We start from the raw sequence: 26,074 nt of genomic DNA, 5'->3' as shown, positions 1-26,074 counted from the left end.
TAAAAAATGATAATAAATAAATATTGTATATAAAATAATAATATATATAATATTGTATATAAAATAATAAAACTTTTACATATATCATTTATTATAAAATTTCATTTATTTTGTACTATTGCAATATTGTACATTTTGTAATATTGCATGTTACTTTATACAAAACGTTATTTATTGCATATTATTTGCGCTATTAAATGCGCTAGTTTATTATCCATTCTCTGTTCCCACATTTTAGGAGCAAAATGCATCTGTAATATAAAAGAAATCAAAAATTCAGAAAAATATTATATATGTATATACCATTTCATAAAATATTATATTGGGTCATCTAAAAAGTATCCGCGGTTTTTGTCACTAGATGGTGTTGATGGTCAACACATCTAGTGACAAAAAACCGCGGATACTTTTTAGATGACCCAATATTAAATATCGTAATTATCATATCATTTGATTTAGATTCACAATGATATATAATTGAAAAGATTACGACAAAAAGAGAAAGAATTAAATTCGTAATCAATGTGATGATTAGATATTGTGATATGATTAGATAGATGTGTCTTCAGATATTATAATTAATCTATGTATATTTTATGTTACATTTTTATTTTAATATTGGGTCATCTAAATAATGTATTTAAAATATTAGGTCATCTAAAAAGTATCCGCGGTTTTTTGTCACTAGATGTGTGTTGATGGTCATATATCTAATGACAGTACCGCGGGTACTTTTTAGATGACCCAATATATCCTTTTTTTAATGAATTGTTACAAAACGATATTGTACATCCAACCATATTTCTAAAATAATTTCGATAACTTTATTTTTATCAATGTACCTTTACGTATCTATGTCGGTCAATGCTTGCACTTAACCCTAAAACTAACTGACAGTCTGTTGGATAGACTGAAACCATATATTTCTTTCTCTCTTGCAGAATTTCGCTAAAATATGGCGTCATCTCTCGTATGGCGCCTCTCTGATTATAGGCTCTCTAAGCGCGAATAGTATCTCCCCGAACGCACCCATACAGTTTAAAGGCCTGACTTAGCAAAGTTAACTTACAGTCGACATATCGATATTTGTGCTGTTAGGGAACCGTTTTATGAATGCTGCTGAAATAAGACCAGATTTCCTTCAGATTTTAAAATATAATTTAATCATCGCGAAAACTTTCAACAACTGTAATGTAAATATTCTGCTGAAAGCAGAGAGAGAGAGTCAATAATTTTATAATGAATAAATTAAAGAAGGATGACAATAGAGGTAAATATTGGGTCATCTAAAAAGTATCCGCGGTACTTTGTCACTAGATATATGACCATCAACACACATCTAGTGACAAAAAACCGCGGATACTTTTTAGATGATCCAATAAAATAGAATGAAAATCAAATTTGTTTAAAAAATAAATAATATGAAAATAAAATTCAAAAAGAAGATTTTCAGGAGTATTAACTATCTTTTTATAAGAATATGTTATTGATTATTCTTCCAGATCTAAATTGCTGATTGGATGTAAAAAAATACACCAATAATAGCGAACGCTCACTCAACTATTGAACCAGTGAAAACACTAGTGAAAAATGCTATTAATGCGCATGCGCCAGAAAAGGGATCATTATAGCCAGCAACACTGGCTTGATTTTGCTGCGTTGCGTACATCCAGTCTGAACGTGAAAGACATTAATAATCTGATATGAAATATAAAAATACTGTTCAAATTTGAAATTGTGTTTATTGGAACCGAATTATATAAGTACTACCAAGAAAACAAAATATATACGCATTCCTATAATAAATATAAATTAATAAATAATGGCTGATGAAGATTTCGACGGAGACGAGTAAGTTATCAAGAATTGTTTGAGGTGTATAGGTTACTTGTATCATATTCTTTAATGAAATAGTCAAACTTGTTTCTTTTTTATTACAGTTATTCTTTATTGTAAATTAAAAAGCGCTAGAAAAAATTTGATGACTAAATACAATTTATATAGACAGATTATTTATTTGTAATTTAAGCTAATTTAACTGTATTCTATAGAGTCGCAGATGATTTCGACGATGTAGATGACGAGGACAACATTGAGTTAGAGCCTCAGGAAGATGATGGTGAGAACATCGAATTGTTGAATGCTAATGAAGCTACTGGTGGTGTTCAAAGATCAAAGAGAATAACGACGAGATATATGACTAAGTATGTAGTTTATATATATATATATATATATATATATATATATATATATATATATAGTGTGTGTGTATGAATAGTTTCTCAAAATCATATAATTGGTGTTTTAGATATGAAAGAGCAAGAGTTCTTGGCACAAGAGCATTGCAGATAGCAATGTGTGCTCCTGTGATGGTAGAATTAGAAGGTGAGACAGACCCATTGCAAATTGCTATGAAGGAATTAAAGCAACGAAAAATTCCTATAATTATACGCCGCTACCTGCCTGATAATAGTTATGAAGATTGGGGTATCGACGAACTAATTATAATAGATCATTAATCTCGACCTTAAAGCAAATTATATTGTTTCTCGACAACTATATTTATTATTGGTACAGTAAATAGCATTTTATAAGAAAAAAAATCTTATTCTAAGTCATTACTTCTAAATTGTATCATAGACTACTAGATTCTTCCCTTTTTATTTCTAGGTGTCCTTTGGACAGGTTATTTTAGGGTTTTGTATTTGAGCTACATTCCAAAAGTCTTCTCCGAGGATTTCACTCTATATGCTATAGTATACATTACGTGTATATATATATATATACAGAATAGCTCAAGCTGAATTTCAGCATTTTGATGTCACCAAAACACTTAGACTTCACCACTCAATAATTTCTTATCGGATAAAAATTCTCCCAAAGGTCCATGCACTTGCATCATTTTACCCAACACTGAGATTTTGTCTGTGAGGTCGCGTTGCCCTTTATATTGTTCCTCTAAGAAATCGGTAGTGAGATAGTCGACCAACTGTAAATAATTGCGGCATGACAATGGAACATAGCCTTGATATCTTACAGTTATTGTTATCCTACAATTGCATTACAATTAATGGAACATCAGTTCTCTCAATATATAATTTTGTGTTAATTCATAAAAGTTTTATTACCCTAGTAAAAATTTTTCTCATAATTTTTATACAAATTGAAACATTTTTTAGAAATATTCAGAAATATTTGAAAAGTTTACATCTTCTCTCAGAATTTTTCATACAAATGAATTCTGAAATATTCTGAAATTTCTCATCCCAATTTTTAAAAAATATTTTTTAATTTTTTAGATTTTATAACATTTTATCAGAAATTATATTTATAAAAAATCTTAGAAATCTTATGATATTTCATAATTAACATATATGAAAAATTCTGAGAAAAGGTGTACATTTTCTGAGATTTCCAATTCGTATAAAAAATGTGAGAGTTATAAAAATATTTAGAAGTTCTGAAAAATCATATAGAAATTTTTAAAAATTATATGAAAAATTCTGAGAAAAATTTTCACCAGGGACTTACAAAAATTGAATTAGTTACATTTTTTTTTAAATAAAACAGGTGACAAATATCATTTAAAAGTATCATTCCAATTTTCATTATATAGAATTCAATAATCTAATAAATAAAAAACAACCGTGGAAAATTCCCATTTGATCCTCGGAACTATGATGGAGAATTAAGTGCAGGGGGTATAAAAATTTTTTATCCCCTATTCTAATTCATTCCATCCTTACGCCTTGTAAATGCTTAGCGCTGTTATGTACGTAATGAATGTATGTAACCCAGTGCTCCGGCTGAAAGACAATATATATTAATAGCGTAAGGATGCTATTTCATTTGTGTGTTTTTGTCGTATGACAAATGTATATAGAACAGAAAGGTCCTCAGATCGCTATCCCATAACCAATCAACAGACTTGAAAAATTTATCATACAACAAAAAGGCATAAATAAAATATCACCTTTAAGTGTACCAATATATGCATACTTTAGTTACATGCACATTGCGCTGTGACCACAATATTTCGCGAAATTTAAAACAAGTACAACACTAGCATTGTTAGCTACATATGTCAATGCAAAGCAATTTTGCGAATCTGCTTTAAAACATAAATTCACTGCTTTAAGAACATTTTCTTTGTTAAAGTAATGAATTTGTGTTTTTAAAGTAGTGAATTTCTGTTTTAAGGTAGTGAATTTATAATTTTAAAGTAATGAATTTGTTTAGTAGAAAATTTGTATTTTTAAACATGTTATTTAATTTGTAGGTTTTTGTCATATACGACAAAGGATGGAAAATCTTGGATCTCTCTATCCCATAGCCAACAGGTTTGAAAAATCTCTAATGTCTCAAACTTTAACACTTAATAACTTGTTTCGGAAACAAGAGTGTTGCATTTTTCTGCCAGATTCTTTCGTGTGAGTTAAAACGCGTCAAATGAGTATATTTTTATTAAAATTTGAGCTGAGGAAGCGATTCTGAATAATTACAAAAAATATCTTTGTTTTTGAAGATTTCCATAAATACATTTTTGTATAAATAAATTATTTTCTATACCTTATTTATTTTTAATAGTTATGTCATAGTGGACCATGGTTGTGTTATACCATTTGTATTTTCTACATGTTTTTCTTTTTAGTAATCAAAATTTAGTAGTTGGATAGGATTTACGTGTTTCTGTGCCTCCAAAAATGTGTTCTGAGGATTAATTTTGTATTTTGAAACGAAGGAATCAATTCTGTTTTCAAACAAGGTAAAAATTACAAGTGAGCAAATTTACTAGGTGTTGACCAATGAAATTATCAGTATTCTAGTAAATTCGCTCACTTTTGTATTGGGTCATCTAAAAAGTATCCGCGGTACTTTGTCATTAGATATATGACCATCAACACACATCTAGTGACAAAAAACCGCGGATACTTTTTAGATGACCCAATAATTTTCACTTCGTTTCAAGATACAGAATCGATTCTGAGGTGAAAATTACAAAGATGAACGAATTTATTAGAATACTGATAATTTTATTGGTCAACACTAGAAAAATTTTCTCATTTGTAATTTTCACCTTGTTTGAAGATACAAAATCAACCCCCTGTCTCGAGCAGCAATAATAGCACCCAGGGCCCCTATTCTTGAAAAGTCGCATACGAAAAATTAGGGAAATTCTATATATGTAACGCATACTATAGTATTTCTCTAGTTTTTTGTATGCAATACTTTTCAAGAATAGGGCTTCAGGTGGGCATCCGAACATGCCCGTAAGGCCTGGGAGATCAATTCTGTATCTTGAAACGAGGTGAAAATTATAAAAGTGAACAAATTTACTAGAATACTGATAATTTCATTAGTCAACACCTAGTAAATTTGCTCACTTTTGTAATTTTCCTTTTTTGAAGATACAGAATCGACCCTCTGTTTTACAATACATTGTACGTCGGATGTCGAATACATGCGTATTCGGTTATCGGCTGTCGCATGGAAAGAAACAATCGACTATAATTGGTTAATTTTTTACGGCACGATATACAATACAATACAACGCATCTCCCGACTGATTGTGACTAGGCCTAAAAGAAACTAGAAAGAAAAGCTCTTAACGAGTTGGCAACATTGGACGTTAGTCGTCGCGGTTTGTCGCAATTTGTCTGAATTTGTCGTGGGCACGTTGTTTTGCGTTGCTTGATGTAAAAGTAGGACTTTAACGACTTGACACAAGCGTTGCTAAAAATCTTAATATAGTCAAAATGGTTTTAAGTCCGACTACGAAACAGAGGATAGCCATTGTCCTGAATGTGAGCAAATTTGTGTTTCAATGGGGTTTTATTCCTGCCGTACTCTTTTTAGGTTAGTTTTCAAATCTTATAATGAATATGTTCCACTTAACATTCTTTTAACTCTCGCGATCATCATTTCATCTTTGTTATTCATCAAATATTAAACAAGGCTGCAATAATGTTCGTGAGCATTATAAACACCAAATAGAATGTACCCGATCGATAGATTTGGTTGGTTTGCATTGCTTGATATTCCTAAAAATTTTTGCATTTAAAACGGAATATATATACATATATATATATATATACATATATATATTATATATATATGGGTTTGAAAAGGAAAAAAGCGAAGATACACTGTGTGTAAATAGTACAAGCAACGTAAACAGACCTATTATTTTGTTTGCATGGCAATACTAAAAAGTTTCAATATTTTGTTTTCAGGATTCAGCAAAGGTGCTGACCCAGGCATGCCTGAATTAACCCTTATGAAGTAAGCGATTGCAAAAGAATTTGACAAGTGTTTTGAATTATTTAGAACAGTAGATTTTGAGTACTTTTTGTTTAGTAACATAAGTTGACATAAATAGCATTATATCTTAACATTCAGAACTAAAAAAAAAAAGAAGACACGTCCCTAAATGAAGAGTACCATTTGTAACATTGTTTTTTTTTTACAGCTTATTATGGCAGTAAGTCTTTCACGGGTTCATTCCAAGAGAAATTATGGATACCATTGATGATGTTACATGGATACATTTTATTTAAGGTTACAATGTTTCTAATTACCAGAATAATAGACTGTATCTCACTAAATAAATGTTATATTGTTAACTGAAGTTAACTGTTTTTTTAAAGATTGTGTTGTGTATAGGAACATTCATTGTGATGACAATGATGAGTAGTGAATAAGAAATAAAAAGGAGTTTCTTTTAAAGGTGCGTCCAGCATTGCAAATCAGAGGCGTCCGTTTGCTCTTTTACCTCGAAAATCGTTCAGCAGTTCGCATCTTTCTGCTACATGTTATCTCATTTGCGTTTGATATTAATATTTTTAGAGCCAATCGAGCTGCTCGATCCACTCTGGATTCAAAGACTGAGCTTGCAGAGCTATATATAATGCAGATTTTTAACGCCTAAATTAAATTCATAATATATTATATATATTTATGATAATGTATCCAACTGATTCGTTAATACATACATTCATTTTTTTTAATACTTCTATTTTACAAATAATGTATTTGACCTGTTATAATGTCTGAGTCTACAAACGCTCAAACAAATGTTATCAAATAGAAATTGATGTATATTACGTACACAATATTTAATGAGGAAAGTAAATTTTTAATTCTTTTTTTCTTAATGAATTTGAGGTTACGTATTTGAAAACAAAGAATTTGCTAGTTAATTTTTAGATCAAAGCTTATGTTACACATATAGAATGAAATAAAATCAAACTGTATTAATATATTAAAGACTAACGAATATAAATTAAGTGACATAACTTATAAATTTCAAATTGCTGAAATTTATGTTGCAATGTAGCATTTTCTTTTAAGAAAACACACCTTGCGTATGAATCTGCTACATTCATGTATAACGATCTATTCTTAATAGGTATATTCTTGACACTTGGATTGCTTGAAAATCACGTGATCAAACTCGCCATCGGCTAGCTCACATCTCAGATTTACATTGCCGCATCTAATCCAAGAATTAATTCCGAACGATACAGAGCTATAAACTGTCCTTTAAGATTAGATTATAAAATGAAATTGTTTATTTTTATAAAATAAAATACCCTATTGAAAATTTCTTTCGCCTCAGTTGAGAGGTCTCAGGTCCGAACTCTTGCTGAGATAATATTTTTCGCAATAAGTTTCTCTCCGTTTTTTAGGGGTTTTATTTAGAGAGGGTTATTAAACGTTTCATAATGATTGTATTAAAAGTCCGACAATTATCGGCGCGCAATCATAAATAAATTGATTAAATATATTCGTAACATCTAAGTTTGATCGTTCGGCATTCTTTACTTTATTCGATTCTTTCGTTTTACTAAAAACTGATAATACAGGGATCGGCAAAATGCTGAAACTGGGCACGGGCACCCGCGAATGCCTGGCTATTGTGCATATCTACAATCAATTTCATTCACAACTCAAGAGCATATTCTATTTTCTTTGTACCTTAGAATGAAATTTTGTATTTTATGCTTTTTTTTATCACAAAAATAGCATCGCGCATATGAGCATTAGTTTTTGGTCTCGAATACTAAATTAGATAAATAGATAAATAGATATTACTTTAAATAAAAGCAATAAATAACGTAAACAATAAATATATTTTATTTAAATTCTTTAAATAGAAGCAATGAATATTCTGCTGAACATGCAAAATAAAAAATAAATAAATAATTAAATAACAGTAGCAATATAAATAGACATTCATCAAATTATCTCTAGCTTAGAAAAACTATAAAAATCAGTTGCTACTATGGTGCTGCAGTAATGATTGAACGTAATGCGGACTTCGTAGGACATTTGAAGTCTAAATTTATGAGGCAATCAAGACAAGAAATACATTCAATTCATCAAGAGACATTGTGTGCAAAATCTTTAAAGTGTAACGTAGTAATGAAAATTGTAATTAAAGTTATAAACTTCATTAGTACTACAGGATTGAATCATCGTCAATTTCGCGAATTTTTATCTTCTTAGAGTCAAACTATACTGATCCCCTATTTTAGCGAAACGAGATGGATAGCTTAGTCGAGATAAAACTCTTGAGCGTTTCTTTCATTTGCACGAAGAAATAGCTATATTTTTAGAAATAAAAAATAAATCTGTGCCTGAACTATCACAGCTTTTCTAGATCGCCAATTTTGCTTTTTTTGTGGATATCACTAATCATTTGAATATCATTAAATTGACATTTACAAGGCAAGGATAAATTAATAGTTCATATGTTCGATCAAATTCAATTTTTTAAAATGAAACTTAATTTATGGATTAATCAATTTCAATCCCGACAGTTATTATATTTTCCAAATTTATTATCTGTTGTTGCACATTAAAGACGAGCAATACAAAAAGTATATAAATTTATTTCAATTATTGCATAATGAATTTGATCATCGCTTCAGGGAAATGCACGTTTTAGAAGTAAATTTTCTTATCTTTATGACCTCTCACTGTTGATATTAATATCGTTTCCGTAGATATACAATTAGAATTAATCGAGATGTGACATTTTAAAATCGTTTCTACACAACGATATGACATTATGCAATTTTATTCATATGTATCACAAGAGCATTTTTCCCGATTACATGTTCACGCTGCAAAAATAATAAGTATGTTTGGCTCTACTTATTCATGCTAACAATTATTTTCTACAATGAAATTAAATAAGTCAAGACTGCGCAGACTTTTAACAGATTCGCATTTAAACGTGATACTTCGTTATGTCAGAAACACCTGATATATCGCAAATAATATCAGATTGTAATCAATCAAATATGAATTTGTAAAAACGAATTATTATTGTTATAAATAAAAAGCATTTATTCGAAACCTACATTGTTATTATTTTATACTAATTTGGAATTATCTATTATAAATTTGTATGAAAGAATATTTTTTAATACTTTTCCTGAATAGTATCTGAAATTCTTTTGCATTACGTAAAATGTCTATGTTTTTTTTTTACAATTACTGTTCGACATATTAGGAAAATATTAAGAAAAATTGAAAAATAATTAGAAGAATAATTTTTGAATAAATACTACAGATTAAGAAAAATGTATATAATTATATATAATAATATATAAAAAGTATACATAATTATTATTTTATAGAATATTATATTGTATTATACAAGAGAAAGAAAATGCGTCTTCCATGTGACACCCCTTATTTCTCCTTATAGCATTTATTGCTCAAAGACGTTCAACTATTTGTTTAACGCATTCAACTACATATTGTCCGCGAGTAATTGGACGCCCGCGAGCAGTGCCCATCTGCCGACTGGATCGAGCAGCTCAATTGGCTCTAGAAATGTTAATATCGAACGCAGATGAGATGACATGTAGCAGAAAGATGCAAACGATTTTCGAGATAATGCATGGTCTACAATGAGCAGTAGCAGTAATGGATTAAGGAATAAGCGTAGAAATCGACCAATCATAGTTGATTATCCTCCTCACATTCGACTATGATTAGTTGATTTCTACGCCTACTCTTTAATCCCCTATTGCTACTGCCTATTGTAGATCATGCAAAAAAGAGCAAACGGACATCTCCTATTTGCAATGTCGAACGCACCTATTGCTCGAAGATCGCTCGATAATCAAGTGTCACGTCCGTAACTATCCTAAAAATTTGTCCAGAAAATATTTTTCAAAATTCACAAGTAAATATATTCATCACTGGCGAGCCTGAGTACATACCCGAACATCGGACCGCCAGAGCCGCACCTGACGCCTCTCCCACTCTCACTACCGCCTATGTCATGAGCCGATAGTGGGGGACTTTTTCGAATGCCCATGGGCAATAGATCAGTAGATATAGAGTCAGTTAGTTAGTTATTTTCCGACCGCCGCGCCGGTTCCAAATCTAAATACTCAGCCCTTTTCAATTTCTAGCAATAAGTTCTGCCTCAAACTCTAATCTTAATTCGGTCTCTATCTGACCTGGTAATTCTAGTGTAAGATTCAGTTTTATTATAAGATCCGAATCTAACTGTTAGTTAATACAAGTAACTTTAGTCACTTTTGTGTAATCTAACGAACAAATACATATATTTGTACTTGATTTAAATGAACGTGCATGTGCATATCTCTTTTAACAAAACTCCACTCGATCTCTTAAAAAGCATTCGTAATATCAAGCGTTAGTTGAATGCAATCGTATTTACTAATTATTTGCGAAGTGGATGTGTGCTGCAAACCAATTCGCACAAAGAAACCAGGAGGCTGCGCCAATCAGATTTGCGAATTCGCATCTCGAGCGCAGCGCAGACCGCAACTACTATCCAGAATCTCCGACGACTAAATTCGAGCTGGATAACGTAAGATAAGTGAAATATCATATAACCCCCTTCTCTAAGAAATCAAGTCACGGCTAGTCGCACAAAGGATGTGCCCCATATTTCCCCGTTCACGTCCATCTATTGATGCTCAAATCTTGGCGGTGAATCGACGTTCTACGTGATTATTTAGTGCATGCTGCGTATCGTCGTTACTTTTTCAGCACAGAGAAAGCGGTATAATCAAGTGCCCGGAGTGTTACACTTCTGCGTCGGAAGACGAAAAGAGTCATTACCAGGAGGTTTTAAGACATTACATACATTTAGGCTTTCCCGATCGTTTCGAATTCTGTAGTGCATGTTCCGTACTAACGATCACTCTGCGTATCCTCAATTTATGAATTTAAATTTGTCCAGAGTGTCCTGAGGTACTAGAGAAATTTATCGCGTATCTGGGTAGAACGGGGGAGCAGCCGTGGAACTACCCGGAATTTACTATCAAAATATTCCGCGCCCGCCTTTAATCAATTATGGAGCTAGACAAATTTAGATAGGCCTTTCCCTCGGTACAAATCGTGAAAATTTAACCTAACGTAAAGTCTCCCGGTTAATTCGAAACCGGAGGACCGGCCGAACTTCCCCTCGGACGTAACACAAGCTCGCATCTCAGATTTACATTGCCAAACACCTTTTCTAGTTAATCTAGAAGTGTGGTTTTTTTTCGAATAGTTCTGAACTAGCGTAATAAAAGTGAAACAAACTATTGATTTCTTTATTACCTAAAATTCCCCAAAATTTTCGAAATTAAAATGAAATAGATACATATTTGGACATTGAAAAAAGAGAAAGTCAAGATGCTGAGTGCAAAAGTTGTAAGTAACGCGAATGGACCTTATAGTTGCGTTTGGGAAGCGCACTATCAATGCTATTTGTGTCATACTATTCTTGTTTCATATTTAATGGACGATGAAGATACAGGGTGGGCCATCTATTGGTACGTTTTTGAATTTCGTCGTATGGCAACACCGAACGAGCTACAGACCCGAAATTTTGACAGTTTATTAGTCATACCGTCCGCGGCACGAAACAACATGTTTTCTCTTGAAGAGCGTTTTGAAATTTTAAAAACTTATTTTCAAAGTCAGTGCTGTGTCGCCGAAACTGTACGAATTTTGAAAAGAAATATGGGTCGTGATAGAGCACCCACCGAAGGAGCTATACGCAAATTGGTGAGGAAAGTTCGTGAGAAAGGGATGTTAGTGGATGACATTATATTACGACTGTTTTGAGTGAAATTGGCGCCGAGGTAGTCCAAAATGTCATTAATAATTGGGGTGACCGAATGGCATACTGTAAGGCCAGTAGAGGGAGCCACATGAACGAAATCGTTTTTCATTCTTGACGCGGATACTTTTAGCTTCACAACAAAAAAAAAATTAATAAAAAATATCAATGTATGCTCATTTGATCGCATTTTTAAAAACGTACCAATAGATGGCCCACCCTGTAGAATGAATAGCGGCCCCGAATCCAGCCTCTATCTGTCTTCACTCAAAGGATGCCTACTCATGAAGCGGAATAGCGTAATGTGAAAGAGCAAAACCAATCACCGTTTCACTGCAATTGATGCGGAGCGCTTATGATTGGTTCCGTTCTCGTACCACATTACGTTATTCCATGGATAAGTATTCTTAGGGTAAAATTACATGGTCTGGAATAGGACTGCGGAATACAGAATGCGTCATTGAAGCAACCAATCAGCGCTATTTCGCACTTTTCGATCACGCAAATTTTGTATGCTATTGTATGTTCACATGATGCGTCAAAGATGTATCCAATATGAATATAATTTAAAAACTACTAACTTCATGTTAATAATGTGCTCATTAAAATGAAATATAATTTTTCAAATTATAAAAACAGTTATCACTGTTGTATTTAATGTTTTACAATTTATATTTATAATCTCATTATAATTTTTTGAACTGCTTTAACGCATTTACTATCATTTTTCCGCATGGTGTAAACATAGCACACAAAACTGGCGTGATGGCATAATGCGGAAAAGGGCACACTGAAATCGCACGTAATGCATCATTATTTTTTTTTATCTTGATATCTATATTTATGCACTTAGATTTTGTTATTTTGCTTCATTCATCTCGACATTACGCAATTCCATTATATCAATCAGCATCAAATTATTTTAACCTCTCAAAATACGACGGTTTATTACAAGAACAATGACGCATTCGCTATTTCATAACATCAAATGCAGAATAGCACTGAGTGGTTGTTTCAATGACGCATTCACCCTTAGGGTAAAATCACACGATGCAGAAAACAACTGCGGAATAGAGAATGCGTCATAGAAGCAACCAATCAGCGTTTTTCTGCATTATTCCGAATAATGCTAATTGGTTGTTTCAATGACGCATTTTTTATTCCGCAGTCCTTTTCCGCACCGTGTGATTTCACCCTAAGGGGAGAATGCGTCATCCTATAGAGAATATGTCATTGACCTACTTTCCATCGAGGATTTAAACTGGATTAGAATGTAAGAATCAACGAACCACAGTTGAGCATTCCCTTGTCGTTCGGCTGTAATAGATAGCGCTCAATGAGCGATGGAGCGATTCAAAATTACGCTCCCTCACTCACTGAGTGCTATATAACCTTACGGCTTAAATATGGCATTAGAGAAATAATAAACAGTAATAAATAAATAAAAAAGATGAATAAATATTAAAGATTATCTATAGTAGACAAAGTTATTTTACGTTACGAATTATAATAAATAAATAATAGATTAATCCCTTTTTTGCTCAGTGAGCGATCGTCGATTTTGAATGCACTCAATGGTAAATTATATCACGTAATCCGTCTCCTCTGATTGAATATGGGCATCAAAGTTCCATAGGCATAGAAAAAATTGACAAAAACTAGTCACGTGACCCCCGTCCTTATTGGATGTGGCGTTTACGTGATGTAATTTTCCATTCACTCCCTGTAAGACTTTCTACTCACCTCTCCTTCTTCTCAATTTAAATGACTCAACTCACCAAATAAAATGACCAATAAATAAACCACTCACTTTCAACGGCTCTTACACACACAAAACTCGCTGCAAACAGCGTAAATGACTGTGTAAATGGTATATATATATATACACTAATAGTACACTCACCGATTAAAAAGTTGCAATACTCTTTTTTTAATGAGTTTTGGAAAGCTCACCGATTGAACGTTCTTATTTATGGATACGTAAGTAAAAACCAATCGCTCGGTAAATACATTCTGAAAATCATAAAAAAATCTGTTATAATCTTTTAGTCGTTGAGTACACATGAGTAAGATGTCTTTTCATGCCGACGCTCGACACTCATTTTCAGCTTCAAAATAAGTCACGTGATAGAAATTGATGAATATCAAGCGTCAATTTTGATCACATGATCTGTTTTGACGCTGAAAATGAGCGTTGAGTATCAGCATAAAAAAGCACCTATGTACAACTTCCACTTTTGTCTCAATTTAGCGAACCAATTATCGATCGTTATCTTATATCCGTAATCTTATTGTAGATATTCTATCTCGCCTTCGTAAGTTGGATATCTTGCTATTCGTAATATCGCCAGCTAATAGCTAGTTGTATATTACTGAAAATGGATTTTATTAAAATATTAAGATATTGAAAAGAATGAAGAACTAGTGAAAATCAATCCTAGTAGAATAAAAATAATGTAAGATGAGATATACAGGGTATTTGGAAAGTAATAATAAATTTTTTGGGCAGAATGGACTAAACTGAGACGAAAAGTCCTCTACCATTTTATGATTTTAGCAATAGGTAATAAGATATTAATTACTAAAAATTGCCGAAAATTGCTTTTTAATAATTTTTTGAAGAAAAATACTCAAATACTATCAACTTTACAGAAAAACTGTAAGAGATAAAAATTGTTTATTTTTTTTCATAGAATTCTGAGAATTTTTACATATGGTACGATATATGATATGAATAAAATGTGGATTTATTATCTCCAGCCTTGAAAAATGGAGGATGTATCTAAGAAAAGTGAATGTTGTTATGTAGTTTACGTCCACTTTGTCAAAGAGCAGTAGAGCGCAACAACATGTGGCTACGTTTAGAGAGCCTACAATCAGAGTGACGCCATACGGGTATCACTTGTGATTGGTCCGCCATGTTTTAGCCATTCCCTCCAGTTTTTTTAAACCATTATTTTTTAAATTTTGAATTCATGTTAAAAAATGCTCAAAAATTGTGATAAATTAAAAAATGATAATAAATAAATATTGTATATAAAAATAATAAAATAATAATATATATAATATTGTATATAAAATAATAAAACTTTTACATATATTATTTATTATAAAATTTCATTTATTTTATATTATTGCAATATTGTACATTTTGTAATATTGCACATTACTTTATACAAAACGTTATTTATTGCACATTATTTGCACTATTAAATGCGCTAGTTTATTATTTATTTTCTGCTCCTACATTTTAGGAGCAAAATGCATCTGTAATAATATAAAAGAAATCAAAATTTCAGAAAAACATTATATATGTATATACCATTTCATAAAATATTATATATTAATATCGTAATTATCATATTATTTGATTTAGACTCACAATGCAATGATATATTGTATAATTGAAAAGATTATGACAAAAAGAGAAAGAATTAATTCGTAACCAATGTGATGACTATACATATACTTAGACACTACGTGTCTTTAGATATTATAATTAATCTGTGTATGTTTTATGTTACATTTTTATTTTAATATTTTAAATACATTATTTATAAAGAATAAATTACTTTACCTCACATACAGATGAATTTTTTGACAGTGTCCAATTTTTATATTTGCCATTTATTGTACATTTTTTAATCCATTTATATCTTCAATTCATTCGGCGTTCTGTGTCTTTCAGAATTATTTTCATAACATATCCTTTTTTTAATGAATTGTTACAAAACGGTATTGTACATCCAACCATATTTCTAAAATAATTTCGATAACTTTATTTTTATCAATGTATCTTTACGTATCTATGTCATTCAATGCTGTTGCACCTAAAACTGACAATCTATTGGATAGACTGAAACCGTATATCTCTTTCTCTCTCGCAGAATTTCGCTAAAACATGACGTCATCTTTCGTATGACGCCACTCTGATTATAGGCTCTCTACTACGTTGTGGCTGCTACGCCCAATGTGGCGCCGAGCGTGTCTAGGCGCTGACTAACTAACAGCGAAAGACAATTGGCGGGAAATCGTTAAGTTTGCAAATAAATGTTACTCATTGATTCTGACTCATATGCCATAAGGCAGTTTAATACAAACTTAAATGATTGTTTAGAATGTACAGATTATACTCGCGACAAAAGTTAGTGCGATAGCCAATCAACGTCTTGACTTGCTCGGAAGTAATAAGTATATAATTTCCACCGCGCGACAAAAGTTGAACTCAATCCAACTTTTGCCGGTGGAAATAATATTACATCATTTCTACAAGTTTTGCATGGTGAGGCGACTTAAGAACATAGAATTATTGGTTAGTGCGATAACTTCCGCCGCGCGCAAACGTTGCCGCGTTCTGTGTGCAAGTGCCATAAATACATACAGTATGGACACTGAACTTTTTATGTGGTCTCTAATTTTTAGTGCGCATGCGTCGATTTCCAACCAAGAATATAGCTACTTTCAGCAAGTTGAAATTGCGGATAAGATTAGGTTAATTGGAATTTCTTTCTATAAAATATAATTAACCCTTTCGTCTTCAATATTGTATGAAACTTGTAAAAAAATCGAACCAAATATGAGTATCACGAGTAAGAGCCGTGGTACGTCGTTCGTACAAAGATTAATTTTTTTTTAATTTGTAAGAAATAAGTACGGAAAAAAGTTAATTGTTAAAATTGTTTTACTAAAAAATTAAATCAAATTTTTTCAGAGACGCTATATTGTGTGGACTGTTATATTTGTATAAAGTTTATTACAATATTCTCGTAATAAAGTATGCGTGTGTGCGTATATATGTGTGTTTATTAGTAAATTACAACTTCATATTTAATTACAATTTTCATGCAATATATTTTTTTTTATACGTAATTATTCAATTACAATTTTTATATAATATTTAATTAATTATTATTTTTAATTTACTTATTATTGTTTAATATTATTATTATTAATATGAATATTATTTTTATATAATGAGTTCGTTAACATTATATTATTATATTCTGATTTAAAAATATACTCGCTATAAACAATTTTCACGATTGACATGACCGAATTATGTCTTCTTTTTTTAGAAAAATTATTCTGTAGCATTATAAAAACTGAAATTTATAAGCGCCTTTCTAACCCACAGCATGACGGCGAGTCATGTGATCTAGGACCCATTATATCAAAGATGCCGGCGTTCAGTATCCTGTATACTATATGTACTTATACATAAAATAAGGTAATTCTTCAGAATAACTATTTCACCTCCGATTTCGATGAAATTAGATTCACTTAACGCGTTTTTACGTAAAAAATAAAAAAATCTGGCAGAAAAAAATCCGAGACTATCCTACAAAGCAAGATATTGAGCAATAAAGTTGACAACTGTTGAGATTAGGAAATATATCGCAAAATACTGCTCATTTTTTGATGTTAAACCTAAGCTACAAAATTTCCTCTCTGTAAAAAATTTTACTCTACATGCTATAATATACGTTACGTATATTATATTTCGTATTATATATTTCGAGTAAAATTTTCCTCGGAGAGGAAGTTTTGGAACGTAGCTCTAATAGAACTTTGCTCCTTAAATGAACAACTTTTCACGTGAAAGTAAGAAATGGGTTTGGTTAGGGTTACGTTTTTTAATGCAAGACATGGATTTACAACCTTCTACGCGAAATGAGGGCCACAAAAAATGGGTTAGATTTGTTTGGAAAACTTTTTCAAGCGGACACTGACTACGCTGCAACTTTTTAGGCGGTTAGGCCCCAAGTGAATAGGATATATTATTTTTTGTTTTGTTAAACACTAGTCTATACATCCTATTGTTTACATGACAGATTGTGTTACGTAGTAACACTTCAATTAACTTCAAGCCCGGATCTTTATACAAGCAACAGCGCTCTAATACCGAACGCAGATTGGTGAAAAGCCATTTGTGGAGGAAAAATTTACTTCCATCATCCATTTTTCACCAATCAGCGTTCGGTCAAAACTCTGTTGCTCGTATGAGGATCCGGGCTAACACTCAATATCTCGTTTCGCAGAGCAGTCCCGGACTTTTTTCTGCCAGATTCTTTCATTTTACACAAAAATGCATCGAATGAATCTAATTTTATCGAAATCGGAGATGAGGTAGTTATTCTGAAGAATACCTTATTTTATGTATCTACACGCCAATGTCAGACATCAAAAAGGCTATTTAAACTAATACACTTACAATGTTATCAATAGTAATCCATAGAAATTAAATTGCCTAGGGGATTTTCGTCACTACCAATACCACCTCTTTTTTATGGAAGTTGTCGTGTAATCAGTTTGCTAATTCATATTGTATTTACGATTAGATTAACATATACACCTTTATACCCATTCTCTTTACTTACACTGTAAACAGTTCTCAGTTTCGTTCAGTTTTCTATTGGAAGATACGATCCAATACGATACCGAGTAGCATGTAGAGGTCCATTCGGTAAATTTAAATCATGTGACTAGCAGATGAGAAAGCAATGCGCTAGTCTTCACTGCGTGAACGAATAGGTCTGTTCGCGTTGCTTGCACTTTTGGCACTCGACATCTTCGCTTTTTTTAAGGCACAATATATATCTATCTTATTTTAAGTGCAAAAATATTTGGGAATTTCACGCAACGCGAACAGATCCATTGCACCCATAGGAATGGACCACCGATGGCGGTGATGGGGATAAAAATACGAGTAGAATGATGAATGTTTGAGATTGGTAATTCGAAAGAAAAGCAAGCGATTCGTCGTTCTTTGTTCCTTTTAAAACAATTCGTTACACGCAAACAAGTTGTCGTTACCGGCAACGGACAATCGAAAGTTCTAGAACAATTCAATTCGCGCACGCGAGCGCCGCGCTCCGACGAATACGTCACGCGCTGTCACCAATCCCACGCACGGATTTTCTGTCATGCATGACTGTTACGTTGAACGTCGTTAGAAAAGAATCCAAAGCGCCAATCAATTTTGTACACCTAATGCCACGTAATAATTACGATTGTGGCAAAATTTTATTGGATTTTTTCCAAGAAGAAAGTTCAGGCCGAAAGCAATAAATGCTTCGATCTCGCCGTCCTCCTTCTTAGAGTCCAAAAGTTCTTAGAGTTCTTAGAGTCATTAGAGTCAATCTCGCTATGTAAAATCGCCGTGCTACCGCTTAGTGGAAACCGCTACAAAACGAATCTTTTCGAGAAGAGCCGAGAAATCGCCGAGATTTTCCATCACCGTGATTCCAAATTGTATTTGGAAAAGGTGACCGCATTTAATATTCTGTTAATCTAATATTTAATTAATTATATTTTTTGAATTTGTAACTGTGCATATTAAAGAAAATTCTTTTGTTAAATTACAAAGAAACGGAGTTCTCTTTACTGTTGTGTATCACATCAACCGTGTGCCGTTCTCTCACTCGAACCTTTCCGCGCGGTGCATTCTCGCACATTTTCTGGTCCTTCGAGCCGGATACTCGCTGACATCCGCAGTGTCGAGTGCAACGCGTCCAGTGCGCGCTTATCAAGAAAATCAGAGAGAGAAGAATTCGCAAGTGAAATCATGAGTGACGAAATAGCCGCCTTGCTGGCCGCCCAGAGTGACATCCACGGTCGCATGGTCAGGTCAGTGACCAATTTAAAGAAAATGGGGATGGCCAACATCACCCTCCGCGCTGTCAAAATCCGCTCGACGCTTCTCGACCAGCTGTGAACGGAATTTGAAAAGCAACACAAGCTTATTCGAGCACATTACAAGGAAGACTTCGATCAGAGTGAGTACAACACGTCTCAATTTGCCGATTCCGCCGAAAACACGTATGTGCAGCAGCAAAGTCTGCTGGACGATTACCGGACGAAACTCATGGCGAAGGAACCGAGTTCAGCTTCCAAAACAGAAGGTAATGTGTCTTCCGGAAAACCGTCGCTGCCTCGCCTCAAGATTAGTTCTTTCTCTGGCGCATTCGAAGACTGGCCTACATTCCGAGACCTCTTCCAATCCATTGTCGGAAACAATTCATCAATCTCAGCAATCGAGAAATTTCATTACCTGAAAACTTGTCTGGAGGGTCCTGCTGAGGAACTGATTCGACCGTTAGCAATGACCGAAGACAACTATCCACGCGCATGGGAGCTGCTGAGCGAGCAGTACGAAAATAAGAGAGAGTTATCACGCTCCAATTTCTCCAAGTTTACCGCCGTGGCTAAGATGAAGAACGAAACTGAGGAGGAGCTCAACCGCATCTTCAACGCAGTGACCAGGGTAGTCAACGGCCAGGAGAGCATTGACAGGCCTATCGACTCTCATGACTTCGATCTACTAAATCATCTTGTCGTCGAGCTCTTCGATCCAAGAACTCGCCTGGAGTGGGAGTCACTCTCAAGCGTCTCGAGCGACATACCCACTCTCAAAGAGCTGATGAACTTCATAAACCAAAGGGCACGTACTCTCAAAGCCGCCAAACCAAAATCGCTCAAGGTCTCCGACAACCCGTCGCGATCTGCCAAGTCGCATCATCACTTCAAGAAACATACCGAATCTTCTCAATGCGTCCTATGCAAAGGTAAGCACCACGTGATGGTGTGTGAAGAATTCAAGAAAAAATCCGCGGTCGACCGCAAGGCCGTCGCCGAAACTCACAAGCTGTGCTTCAACTGCCTCGGCTCTCATACATTCGCAAAGTGCCAGTCGACGAAGACGTGTGCCACGTGCAAGTGTCGTCACCACTCAATGTTACACGACGCATACGCTTCACCGAAACTTCAAGAGGTCAGCTCACTGTCGGCAGTGCGCCGCGACAACGATCACAAGGCTATTTTGCACGCAACTGCGCTAGTTTCCATCGCTGATCATCACGGCAATCGGCATACCACACGCGTGCTCATCGACCAAGGTTCGGAAATTTCTCTGCTGTCCGAGGCTCTGGTCCAGCGCCTACGCCTGCCACGCTCTCGATCCGCAATCGAAGTCATCGACATCAGCGGCAAAAGCTCCGGGCTCAGCAGGCGAAGGGTGACGCTCAAGGTGACCTCGTTAACAACAGGGACCGACTTCACCGTCGGAGCCTTTATTCTGCCACGTCTTTCGCTTTACCAAGGCCCTCACGCAAGGATCAGAATGGAGTGGCCATACCTAAAGGAGCTCCAATTGGCTGATCCAGACTACGCAGCAAACGACTCTATTGAGCTACTTTTTGGAGCGGAAGTATGCTCAATCATTCTCCAGGATGGTCTCCGCAAGGGAGGCCCCCAAGCGCCTATCGCTCAAAAGACACTGCTCGGCTGAATCTTATCGGGAGGTTGCGACCAAGTAACCAACTCAGCACAGCGCCACTCGCTTCAGTGCACCGCAGATCATGAGCTAGCCGACCTTGTGCACCGCTTCTGGGAGCAGGAACGAGAGATGCCTGCTCCCATCGCACTCACGCCAAAAGAGCAGCAATGCGAAGACATTTTCGCGCTGCAGCATCAACGCAATGCCGAAGGACGATACGTAGTGCGACCTTCGCATCTCCGCCGACGACGCTGATTGATACGAGAAGATCTGCTGAACGACTCTTAACGCTATGGAGCGACGCTGTGAGAGAGACGTACGATTCGGCGATCTCTACCGCGCCTTTCTGAAGGAATACGAGGACCAAGGTCACATGGAATTGGCGCAAGAACCTCCAAATTCTGGCGAAGATCGGTGCTACCTTCCACATCACGGCGTCCTTCGAGAATCCAGCACCACGACGAAGCTCAGGGTCGTCTTCAACGGATCGCAGCGTACAAGGTCCGGTGAGTCACTCAATAATCATCTGCTAGTTGGAGCGAACCTGCTGCCACCCCTCGCGAACGTACTTCTGCGGTGGCGATGGCATCGGTACGCGCTAGTGGCCGACATCGAAAAAATGTATCGGCAGATTCTTGTTCATCCCGACGATCAAAGGCATCAATGCATCCTTTGGCGCCACAGCGTCGATGAGCCTATACGCGAATTCACTTTAAAAACCGTCACTTACGGTCTCGCTTGCGCGCCATTTCTCGCCATTCGCACTCTGCGTCAACTCGCCGATGACGACGGATCGCGTTTCCCTCGAGGCGCAGATGCGTTACGACACGACTGCTACGTCGACGATGTCGTAACCGGAGCGCATAAAAAGGACGACGCTATCGCTCTCCAAGTCGAGCTCCGCAACCTCTGCATGGCGGGCGGGTTCTCTCTCCGAAAGTGGACCGTCAACAACGAGGAGCTTCTTCGCGACATTCCGTCTGAGTACTGTCTCACCAGAGACTTGCGGTCGTGGGAACAAGAGAACCACTCAACGCTGAGATTGCGCTGGTATCCAACCAGGGACGAATTCGCCTTCTCTGTTCCTCCTCGCACCGTCGTCGCGTTCACCAAGAAAAGTCTGCTGTCGGAGACCGCTCGACTCTTCGACCCGCTCGGATAGCTGGCTCCAGTAACCATTCAAGCTAAAATTCTTATTCAGTCGGCCTGGCTGCAACAGTTAGATTGGGACACACCATTGTCGTCAACCATCGCTGGAAAGTGGAAGCGGCTCTGGGAAGAACTTCCACTGCTTGAGACGCTCAGAGTCGGCCGCTGGCTCGGCACGAGCGACACGAGCTCTCAGCTCAAATTACACGGCTTCGCAGACGCGTCCGAAAGAGGTTACGCCGCTGTGGTGTACCTCCGCAAACAACCAAACAAAGATTCGATTATTGACAGCCAAAAGCAAGGTCGCCCCGATCAAACTTGTTTCTCTCCCGCGACTCGAACTCTGCGCCGCTGCCTTACTTTCAAGTGTACTCGTGCACACACGCTCTGTGCTACACTTAGCTGCAACGCCAGTGATCTTGAGGTCAGACTCCAAGGTTACACTACACTGGATTCGAGGTCACGCCTCCCGCTGGAAAACATACGTGGCCAACAGAGTATCACAAATCCAGCAGCAACTTCCAGAGGCTCAATGGCGTCACGTCCCGGGCAAAGACAACCCTGCCGACTGTGCCTCCCGGGGACTAACCACGCGAGCTCCTCAGCCATCCCTTGTGGTGGACGGGTCCCGCATGGTTGTGCGGGAATCCGACGCAATGGCCAAGCATCAATCTGAAGCCCATCAAGGACGTACCGGAGCAACGGGCCACAACACTCGCGGCAGTCATTAGGAACAACTACGAGCCGGAAGAACTGCTCAGGTTCTCGTCACTTCACCAATTGCTCAGAGTGACTTCCTGGGGCTTGCGTTGGTGTCACCGCAGTCGCTCAGTCGGTTCTGTGGACGATCAACTCCACGGGTCAGCACTTCTCCCAGCCGAACTCGACGCAGCACTCCTCCAATGGATTCGCGTAGTGCAGTCACGGCATTATCAGGAGGAGAGGACAGCTGTCGAAAACAAACGCGATCTTGCCAGATCCAGCCATCTGCGAACCCTCAGCCCGTACATGGACGAACACGGAGTCCTGCGAGTCGGAGGACGCCTCAAGCACGCAGCGCTGTCTTTCGACGAGCGACATCCTATCATCGTGCCTCCAAGGTCATGGCTCACTCACCTGCTGGTGGAAGCCTACCATCGCCGTACTCTCCACGGAGGAGTTCAGCTGACCCTGGGATTGCTTCGCCTCCGGTTCTGGATTCCACAAGGCCGAGCGATGGTCAAACTGTGGCTGCATCAGTGCGTGACATGCACACGGTGGAGGGCTGTCACTCCGCAACCGAGAATGGGAAACCTTCCTCCAGGAAGAGTGACTCCTGCACGACCATTTCTTCACGTGGGCATCGACTACGCCGGGCCTATCTTTATCAGGACGAGCAAAGGGCGTGGGCACAGCACTCACAAAGCGTTCATCCCAGTCTTTATTTGTTTTAGCTCCAAGGCCGTTCACCTTGAGGCTGTTTCAGCTTACCACCGACGCCTTCCTGGCTGCTCTCCGTCGATTCACATCTCGCCGAGGACTGTGCACGGACATCTACTCCGATTGCGGCACCAATTTTTCGGGCACCGACCGGCAACTTCGAGAGATGCTCCGAGCCTCCTCGTCAGAAGGACGAAAGATCGCACACGTCGCTACATCAGAGGGGATCCATTGGCACTTTAATCCCCCTTCGGCACCACATTTTGGTGGACTCTGGGAGGCGGCCGTGAAATCCGCCAAGTATCACCTGCGCCGAACCATCGGCGAAACCAGGCTCACCTTCGAGGAAATGAGCACCCTGCTCGCACAAGTGGAGGCATGCCTGAACTCCCGGCCCATGCATGCCCTCTCAGACGACTCCGACGACCTCACGGCTCTGACACCAGGTCACCTGCTCATCGGGGCACCACTGTTGGCCATTCCTGAGCCTTCCTTGTCGGACAAGAAGGAAAATTTGCTTTCCAGGTGGCAACTTATCCAGCGAATGCGAGACCACTTCTGGCAGAGATGGTCACGCGAGTACTTACACACTCTGGCTACCAGACCGAAATGGACCAAGAACCACCACCACGCATTGGATCGCTATGCATCATTCGCTCCGAGCTCTCACCGCCAAATAAGTGGCCTCTGGCGCGGATCACGCAGCTACATCCTGGAGACGACGGCGTAGTGCGAGTGGTCACAGTCAAAACCGCCTCATCCGAATTAAGTCGTCCTTTGGTCAAATTAGTTTTATTGCCAGAAGAGGCTAACGCGTTTATCTCGCACGTTAATGCATCAAATGTAAAGGAGAGCTTGAATTGATCACGTGTACTTTCGTAAATCATTGCTTCAGTGTTATTTGTCATATAACTCTCGTTTACAGTTCAAGCTCTTCCACGGAATCATTGCATTGTATGACTTGTCTTATGTACGCGTTTACTGTTTTTTTTTTATTGTAATCTCAATGCGTAACTTTATACATATATCGTCACGGAGATGACGAGGCGGGCGGGAATGTTTGAGATCGGTAATTCGAAAAAAAAGCAAGCGATTCGTCGTTCTTTGTTCCTTTTAAAACAATTCGTTACACGCAAACAAGTTGTCGTTATCGGCAACGGACAATCGAAAGTTCTAGAACAATTCAATTCGCGCACGCGAGCGCCGCGCTCCGACGAATACGTCACGCGCTGTCACCAATCCCACGCACGGATTTTCTGTCGCGCATGACTGTTACGTTGAACGTCGTTAGAAAAGAATCCAAAGCGCAAATCAATTTTGTATACCTAATGCCACGTAATAATTACGATTGTGGCAAAATTTTATTGGATTTTTCCCAAGAAGAAAGCTCAGGCCGAAAGCAATAAATGCTTCGATCTCGCCGTCCTCCTTCTTAGAGTCCAAAAGTTCTTAGAGTTCTTAGAGTCATAATCTCGCTACTATATCGCTTCGTAAAATCGCCGTGCTAACGCTTAGTGGAAACCGCTACAAAACGAATCTTTTCGAGAAATCGCCGAGATTTTCCATCACCTTGATTCCAAATTGTATTTGGAAAAAGTGACCGCATTTAATATTCTGTTAATCTAATATTTAATTAATTATATTTTTTGAATTTGTAACAGTGCATATTAAAGAAAATTCTTTTGTTAAATTACAAAGAAACGGAGTTCTCTTTACTGTCGTGTACCATATTAACCGTGTGCCGTTCTCTCACTCGAATCTTTCCGCGCGGTGCATTCTCGCACAATGACCGTAGCACAGACTTTCACATAACGCATAACACATGAAGCATAAGAAATTCAACCAATCAGAGTTCTTTATTTCATGGAAACGGAGGACTTTAATTGGTTTATTTTCTTCGACTTTTGCGTAACGCATAATGCACAAGGGAATTATCCAATCAAAATTTTTTTTTCCGTGAAATGGGAGGAAAGGAAAGATTTTGGTTGATTGATTAGCTTGTGCACTACGTGTTATGTGTTATGCAAAAGTCTGTGCCGCGGCTCTAAAGCAGGGACCACAAGCTTAATTTCCTCCGAAGGTTTAAACCGATCATAATGTAAAAACCAACCAATTACAGTCGAGTATTCCCT

The 26,074-nt window shown here is 36.9% G+C and overlaps 5 protein-coding genes and 1 long non-coding RNA gene across 11 annotated transcripts; 5 read left to right on the top strand and 1 right to left on the bottom strand.

Annotated features, from left to right (window-relative positions):
- Positions 1-1,618: 1,618 nt before the first annotated feature.
- RpII18 (RNA polymerase II subunit RpII18) lies at positions 1,619-6,628 on the top strand. Of its 6 annotated transcripts, none has more exons than XM_087410213.1 (7): positions 1,620-1,851; positions 2,052-2,204; positions 2,309-2,571; positions 2,671-2,769; positions 4,280-4,340; positions 6,234-6,282; positions 6,470-6,628. In XM_087410213.1, exons 1-3 carry the CDS (start codon positions 1,823-1,825, stop codon positions 2,517-2,519), a joined length of 393 nt encoding a protein of 130 aa, XP_087266339.1. In that variant the 5' UTR covers positions 1,620-1,822; the 3' UTR covers positions 2,520-2,571; positions 2,671-2,769; positions 4,280-4,340; positions 6,234-6,282; positions 6,470-6,628. The 6 variants fall into 6 exon arrangements, with proteins under 6 accessions (XP_087266340.1, XP_087266339.1, XP_087266335.1 ...); XM_087410209.1 differs by having other exon boundaries at positions 2,671-2,883; XM_087410212.1 differs by having other exon boundaries at positions 2,671-2,932.
- On the top strand, positions 5,366-6,628 carry Tom7 (translocase of outer membrane 7). Its single transcript, XM_011053303.2, has 3 exons — positions 5,366-5,856; positions 6,234-6,282; positions 6,470-6,628. The coding sequence occupies exons 1-3, from the start codon at positions 5,757-5,759 to the stop codon at positions 6,483-6,485; spliced, it is 165 nt and encodes a 54-aa protein (XP_011051605.1). The 5' UTR covers positions 5,366-5,756; the 3' UTR covers positions 6,486-6,628.
- On the bottom strand, positions 6,526-12,481 carry LOC147908351 (uncharacterized). The gene is made up of 2 exons (XR_015546327.1): positions 10,114-12,481; positions 6,526-9,840 (listed from the first exon to the last, which is right to left on the bottom strand). It is a non-coding gene; the product is annotated as an uncharacterized LOC147908351 (long non-coding RNA).
- A 7,183-nt stretch (positions 12,482-19,664) lies between these two features.
- On the top strand, positions 19,665-21,386 carry LOC147908350 (uncharacterized). Its single transcript, XM_087410093.1, has 2 exons — positions 19,665-19,721; positions 19,860-21,386. Exons 1-2 carry the CDS (start codon positions 19,665-19,667, stop codon positions 21,384-21,386), a joined length of 1,584 nt encoding a protein of 527 aa, XP_087266219.1.
- Positions 21,387-21,666: 280 nt separating this feature from the next.
- On the top strand, positions 21,667-23,254 carry LOC105145007 (uncharacterized). Its single transcript, XM_087410530.1, has 3 exons — positions 21,667-22,455; positions 22,576-22,825; positions 22,926-23,254. Exons 1-3 carry the CDS (start codon positions 21,667-21,669, stop codon positions 23,252-23,254), a joined length of 1,368 nt encoding a protein of 455 aa, XP_087266656.1.
- A 592-nt stretch (positions 23,255-23,846) lies between these two features.
- LOC147908349 (uncharacterized) lies at positions 23,847-24,672 on the top strand. The gene has a single exon (XM_087410532.1). The coding sequence runs from the start codon at positions 24,109-24,111 to the stop codon at positions 24,670-24,672; it is 564 nt and encodes a 187-aa protein (XP_087266658.1). The 5' UTR covers positions 23,847-24,108.
- Positions 24,673-26,074: the final 1,402 nt, after the last annotated feature.

This window comes from Acromyrmex echinatior, chromosome 10 (genome assembly GCF_024713525.1).
Source record: "Acromyrmex echinatior isolate Ae372 chromosome 10, ASM2471352v2, whole genome shotgun sequence".
In the NCBI taxonomy this organism is placed as follows: domain Eukaryota; kingdom Metazoa; phylum Arthropoda; class Insecta; order Hymenoptera; family Formicidae; genus Acromyrmex; species Acromyrmex echinatior.
This window is presented reverse-complemented; position numbering and strand designations above follow the sequence as displayed.

Coding starts and splice junctions, on each gene's coding strand:
- RpII18 (XM_087410214.1), top strand. CDS start 1,823: ATGGCTGATGAAGATTTCGACGGAGACGA. Junction 1,852..2,051: donor GAAGATTTCGACGGAGACGA/GTAAGTTATCAA, acceptor TGTATTCTATAG/AGTCGCAGATGATTTCGACG. Junction 2,205..2,308: donor ACGACGAGATATATGACTAA/GTATGTAGTTTA, acceptor TTGGTGTTTTAG/ATATGAAAGAGCAAGAGTTC.
- Tom7 (XM_011053303.2), top strand. CDS start 5,757: ATGGTTTTAAGTCCGACTACGAAACAGAGGATAGCCATTGTCCTGAAT. Junction 5,857..6,233: donor TCCTGCCGTACTCTTTTTAG/GTTAGTTTTCAA, acceptor TTTTGTTTTCAG/GATTCAGCAAAGGTGCTGAC.
- LOC147908350 (XM_087410093.1), top strand. CDS start 19,665: ATGAGTGACGAAATAGCCGCCTTGCTGGCCGCCCAGAGTGACATCCAC. Junction 19,722..19,859: donor GTGACATCCACGGTCGCATG/GTCAGGTCAGTG, acceptor GCACATTACAAG/GAAGACTTCGATCAGAGTGA.
- LOC105145007 (XM_087410530.1), top strand. CDS start 21,667: ATGGAGCGACGCTGTGAGAGAGACGTACGATTCGGCGATCTCTACCGC. Junction 22,456..22,575: donor GGGACGAATTCGCCTTCTCT/GTTCCTCCTCGC, acceptor ATTCTTATTCAG/TCGGCCTGGCTGCAACAGTT. Junction 22,826..22,925: donor TATTGACAGCCAAAAGCAAG/GTCGCCCCGATC, acceptor TGCTACACTTAG/CTGCAACGCCAGTGATCTTG.
- LOC147908349 (XM_087410532.1), top strand. CDS start 24,109: ATGCTCCGAGCCTCCTCGTCAGAAGGACGAAAGATCGCACACGTCGCT.